Consider the following 6000-nt stretch of genomic DNA (forward strand, 5'->3'; position numbering starts at 1 on the left):
TGGTAGCCAGTGCAATTCACTCAGGGAAATAAAAGCAGTACCTGATTCTGTGACAAGTACATAACTCTTGAGAAAGCTCATGGTGCCCTCAACCTTCCTCAGTATTTTTCTTTTTTTATTTATTTATAAGAGGCTGGCATAGTCTGAGCATGCTGCCCTTGCATGTTGTCATCAGGTACTGTGTTGCTGCAACTGTTGAGAGCCCAGCGTCTCTAAAAACCTTGTAATTATAGCATTGACTTAAGAAACTAGTTGATATTTTCAAGGTCAAACATTAAAAGCAAATGCTATCATCATAGCAGTAGGTTTTTTTTCTGTTTTGGGAATGAGCTTTCTCTTGCAAATTCCATACATTATGTTGGCTGTGATAAATATTGGCTGGTATTGTTAGCACTGGCACAAAGACAAGCATCCGCATTAACATGCAGTTGCCCAAGTGTCTGTTGTTTTAGACTGTAATTAACTGTGTGAATGTTTGATCAGAGATATATCTTCTATTTAATGAGTACAATAATGGTTTAGCAAGTTTACATCGGTGCAAGTAATTGCATACCGGCCCTCCTGTGCATTTTACTTTCCCAGGAGAATTTTTCTTGCTCTGCAGTCAGACGTGAGCTCTGTACCTGAGCAGTGTGAACGCTCACCCCAGGTTGCCAGGCTGGCTTCCCACCCGTCCTGCATGAAGTCTGGCTCTGGCAGCACGCAGGGCTCTCTCAGGAGGGGATGTCAGGGGCCAGATCCTTGGTAGCAGAAGCATAATGCAAGTCTCATTTTGTTGGGGGGGTTGTTTAGTTTATTTTTGGCCTCATCTTTAATTTGAGCATTTGTGTTGTGGTTTGTTCTTCATATTCATTATTTGTCTTCAATGTGTGATCAGTGGTCTCGATGTAGAAGCAGCTTCACTTCGCCTTGAGCAGTTAGAGTTTGGGAAATTGGTTTTGTGGTACAGGCAAGCAGTTGTTCTAACTTCTGGAATCACAGTTCCTGGGGAAAAAAGTCATTGTTTTTGAATATTACTGTGGTTGTTACCTCAAAGTAGAATTTCAGGGCTCCATGAAAAGCAATCTGGTATTTCCCTAGTGTGTCTCCAGCTCTCTCGTTTGGATCTACAAACCTCAGAGAGGCTGGGATTTCCCGTGCTCTGGTTTTGAGCTGGTGGTGTTTCTGGGAGGAAGCGGCCCTTCAGGGCAGCTTGCTTAGCAGTTCAAAAGCTGCAATTTCATTTGGGCTTTTGAAGCATATTAAGCTAAGTACACATCTTCATATTCCGGATTGGTGCAGTGCAGTGGCACCGATGTCTGAGGGCTCTGTACAGTCACCAGCTTCGATGCTGGTGTCTGGCTCCCTTCAGTAAGGCACAGCCCGTGCTGAAAGCCAAGCTTATGCGAAAAGTCTGTGCTTGCATGCCTCAAACCAGCTAAGGTGCCAAAGTAAGAGAGGACTGTTCTGCTGGCTCAACTACTGACTCAATTTGAACTCATCGAGGATGAGCTTGCAGAAGCAAGCCTTGCTGCAGTAGCACCCGCAGAGCCCCTCCTGTGCCATGCCCAGGTAGGAGTTGTGCTCATCAGTGCTGAAAATGTCTTCTCATTGCTTTCAGGATGACAATATCATGCGATCCCTACAGCTCTTTGAGAATGTGATGTAGCCATGTCTGGAGAGCGCTGGAGGAGTCAGAGACTGTGTGTGTAACAAAGACCTTTCTGGGTGAAAGCTTTTTACAGTTCAGCCATGGTCGATTCAGCCAGTGTGTGAGGATTTTGTATGACATCTCCAACCAAATGGCAACCAATTGCAACTGATCCCATCTCTCCTCCCCAAGAGACGTCGGTGGACCTCTATTTCATTTTGGAAGCATGCAAATACTTTAATAAAACCTGACAAGAGAGAGCTGCTGCTCGAAGTTCTATGAGTAATATACACCCTTCTGTTTGCTAGCCACAAGTCCTGCTTTAATCTAGCAAGCTTGATTACATATGATAGCACATGTTGATAGCTTACTCAGTCATCTATTACAAGTGAAAAGCTCAGTCCATACTACCACACGGCAACATGTCTTATGAATGCCTTGCCGTTAATCTGCTTTGACAAAAAAAATAAATCTACCAGGGCAATCTGTAGAAATGAACAGTAAATGTACATAGGACGTTAACAGACAGCCCATGTAGCCAGTGTCCCCATTTCTGCAGAGATCCTGCTTCTCTTCTCACATGCACTGGTGCCACCATGCTGAGTTCGGTGGTTATTCCTGAACACATTAACTAGAGGAACTTCATGCCAGGGTTAGACAGAAAGGAGCAAAATGTGTTGTACGTAAATTTCAAACTACAGAACAACTTCTGTTCAGTGATGGTAAGTTCTTGCAAGATCAGGCAGGTTTAAAAGGGCTGGTACAGGAAGACAAATACCTTCTCTGGTCCCAGTCACCCTCTGCAGTCCCAGCACACAGTGGGACACCAAGTGATTCTCCAGTGTGCGTCTCAGCAGCACCATGTGGTGGTCCTTTGGCTGTATTTAGGCACATGCTTCCTAGATGCCTCATTTGAATGCTTGTATTTTTACATTGGATGTTAAAGAAAAGTGTTCTTCACTTTATGGATTTATTTAAGCTTTCCAGTTCTACTTAGGGCAGAAGAAAGCCTAGGTGAGGCAGCTGTTTTTCCACTTAAGGACCTTGGCATCCGCAAAGTGCCCTGTAAGATTAGTTGGGGTTACTTGGTTGACATTAGTGTCAGAATCATCTGCCCGGCCCACGTGTCCCTGGGGTTAATTTAATACCTTCTTTATCAAAATCTTTATCTTACAAGGCAATTGCATGACTTGTAAGGAAACAGGACTTGTACTAATGCTATGTAGAGCATTGGGTTGGGGCTTGTTTGTTTTTCCAATAGTAAAACAGAAAATATCAAGTAATGGATTTATACCAAGGTTGGATTGTGCCCGGTAGATCCTCAGCTGAGGAGCATGTCAGAGCCTGATTTGCAAAGGACTCTAAGAAAGGTAACACACCAGAGTGCTGTCGCAGTTTCCAGGCAGCTGGTGGTTGAGAAACGAAGGGAAGGAGCGAACATCTTTGCCAGCTGCTCGAACCACACACAAAAGAGAATCCCCTGCCATAGTCCAACATTGCTCCTGTCCAGTAAGCATATATTTTTATTATATCAGATACTATATTACAATTATACTGTTGGCACTGAAGATATATTTTAAATATTATGTAAGTGGAAGCTTTTTATAACACAATATATAGAATGCCTAATTTCTGTAGCCCTATGTTTTATAAAAAATTAATCTATTGAAATATTCCTGATTATAGAAGTAGGATCTGATTGGTACTAGCGTAATATTATGCTTATTCCTCAAGATGGGACATTTTCCCCTGTTACTGTGCTTCTGCATATGCTTCTATGTGGTCCTTCACTATATTCCATTGAGTTACCAGTGGTCATCAAAAGTGGTGTTCGTCTGGGAGAAGCTATGTGCACACAGGGATATGGCACCTCCGTCTGTCGTGTTTATTGCCTTCATGCAAATACCATCCACTCCTAGCAAGGATGTGGAGCGCAGAAGCTCCAGTAGCAGCTCCAGTAGTGTGCTGGGATTCACATAAGCGATGCAGTGCTGTGAGAGTAGCCTTGTCCTCTAGTTATGCAGTGTTGTCTGTTTGGTTTTTATTTAATAGGCACTTGATAAAGACATCGGTTATAGCTGAAGTAATGCACAACACTTACACTGTTCCTTCACGATTCTTCTTGCAATCACTTGAGAGAGTGACACGATTTGATCTAATAAGTAACCTGCTTTTTTTCCTCCATCTGTCTGTTGTCAGTCTAAGCAGGTAACTTCATTGGTCAAAAGAAAAAAAAAAAAAGCATTTGTATCGAGCTAGCGCAGTGCCTTTCTCCTCTCGCAGTGATGCCCCAGGTGTGCTCATGAGATGGCATGTGTAGCCTGAAACATTGCCAGAATTTGACCATGCCCTTCTCAAAAGAACAGAAACATGGTTAGTGGTGTGATACTGTGGTCCCTTGGGGTTAAATTAATTTCCTTAATCACTCTGATGAATTTGCTGAATCCAGGGTACTGGTAGTGACCATTGGTCGTGATATCTCCTCTTCTGCTCAGCTGTGGCTGTCTGCGGTTCCCAGTAACGATGGGGCTGTGCTAGACAGAGGGAGATGCTGAAAGCCACGGCCCTGATTGTGCCCCTGAGGCATAACCAGCTTCAGTTGTGGTCCTGCAGGAGCCCAGGGCCTGCCTGCACATACCCGGTGTTGGGGCCTAGATTGCTACCTCTCTGCTCCCCTTGGAGTCTGCTGTAGCTGAGCTGGAAGGATTTGCCAAGTACCACACAGCAGCATTTCACATAGCTCTAATTGTAAATTCTGGCTGTGACAGTCATTGCCTTTGTGAAACCAGTTATTATCCTGTGTTTGTCTACGATCCCACTCATTCCAGCCAGAGACTTGTGTGCATCAGTGCCCAGAAAGCCGCTGGGTTTTCCGTGAGCAGCATCTATGTACATGGCACGTGTGCTCCAGCCAGCAGATGACAGAGATCCAGTGACTGTGAGAGAGTCGTACTCTGCATGGAAATGTCTTTGGGTTTGCTTTTTATGTTCTTGGTAAACGTTAGTTTGTAAACTTGCAAAGCCTCCCGTCACTCATAAATGGGGCTTGCAATATTTATGGCAAATACTCAGTACTACAGCTTTCTAAATAAAACATAGTACGCTATGCTAATCTCATGCCATCATAAATCCTACTGCCAGCACGTGGAAGGTAGTTGCTATGCTGGCTTCTAAGTTACAGTTAGACTATCTGTCAGTGCTATCAGCTGTGCAAATTTTCTCAAAATTGTGAATGTTTAAATAATGTCTGAATTGTAAGTCTGACCGTTTCACTAGTTACAAGCATTAATCCGCATTTTCATGCCAGCGTTTTCTAGAAAAGCCTTTCTAACATGCATTTTTGGCAACAATCTGTTGAAAATAGGACTGTGATTAATGATAATGCAAAAAGAAAAAGAAAATACCCAATGTACCATGTCTGTTACTGTCAGTGTTCGTTTCCTTGTTACTTTGAATGCATTGCAATGTTGTGCACAACTGCGAGTTGAGATATAGACCTGTGGGCGCGGATATCCCAAGGTTCAGGCGCTGTGGGCAGAACTTTGGCATTGCCTGGCTGCGACACGGCGAGAACAAACATCTTCGTGTCCACGCATGGTCTCCGGTAAGACAGCAGCAGCAGCCTCACGACCTTTTTTCTTTTCCATGGAAGTGCCGTGAAAGACTAAAGGAAAAGTGCAGATAATACAATTTGTGCTAACTAAAGCCATGTTAATGGAGCAGCAGCGCATAGCTTCACTCTTACAAATGCTGTTATCTGATGGCAGTTTGTATTAAATTTTGTTGAATGGTTTTAAAAATGTTGCTTTTAATAATAAAAAGAAAATATCTGTAGGAGGGTGTCCTTTTGTAAGCCCAGTATGTATTTTTCTCTTAAGGGACACTGTCAGGTTAAAAATGTACAGCCAAATCTTTAAAAGCGAAACTCTGTTGTAAACATACCTAGCTGCATAGAGCCTGTTAAATTGCTGAACTCTGCTGTAACATTTACATGCTACTGATTTATTTCCATCACGGGTTCGGGGACACTCTTATATTTGGTGCAGTGGCATACACCTATCTGATAGTCTGGCCCTTGTAAATAAGAGTTCAGAAATGTTCTACCTGCATCACTGATAGTATTTTGGAGTAGTAAAAATTGAATTCTTATAGACATCTCTTTTCTCTTCAGCATTTTTTCTCAAGTACATGCAGATGACAGGTAATTAAGCTGAAGAAAACACGAGCACTGTTTTAGAGATGAGAAAAGATAAAACAAAACCTGTCAGTGTCCCTTTATCTCTGGTTTGTTGAAAACATCCATTCTGGCACACGGAGAGATGCAGAAGAAATTTTGCTAGACTATATATATGTGTATATATATACATATA

General features: G+C 42.8%; 1 protein-coding gene across 5 annotated transcripts in view; it reads left to right on the plus strand.

Moving 5' to 3' along the window:
- Positions 1 to 1648, plus strand: part of KCNIP1 (potassium voltage-gated channel interacting protein 1) — a gene marked incomplete at both ends in the record, with an annotated part of 371918 nt that extends 370270 nt beyond the window's left edge. For all 5 annotated transcript variants that reach the window (XM_084295178.1, XM_084295179.1, XM_084295180.1 and 2 more), the window contains one exon: positions 1601 to 1648. In XM_084295178.1, coding sequence (XP_084151304.1) covers positions 1601 to 1648 — 48 coding nt within the window. The remainder of the gene's footprint in view (positions 1 to 1600) is intronic.
- Positions 1649 to 6000: the final 4352 nt, after the last annotated feature.

Source organism: Netta rufina, assembly GCF_964035555.1.
Source record: "Netta rufina genome assembly, chromosome: 14".
Taxonomy (NCBI): domain Eukaryota; kingdom Metazoa; phylum Chordata; class Aves; order Anseriformes; family Anatidae; genus Netta; species Netta rufina.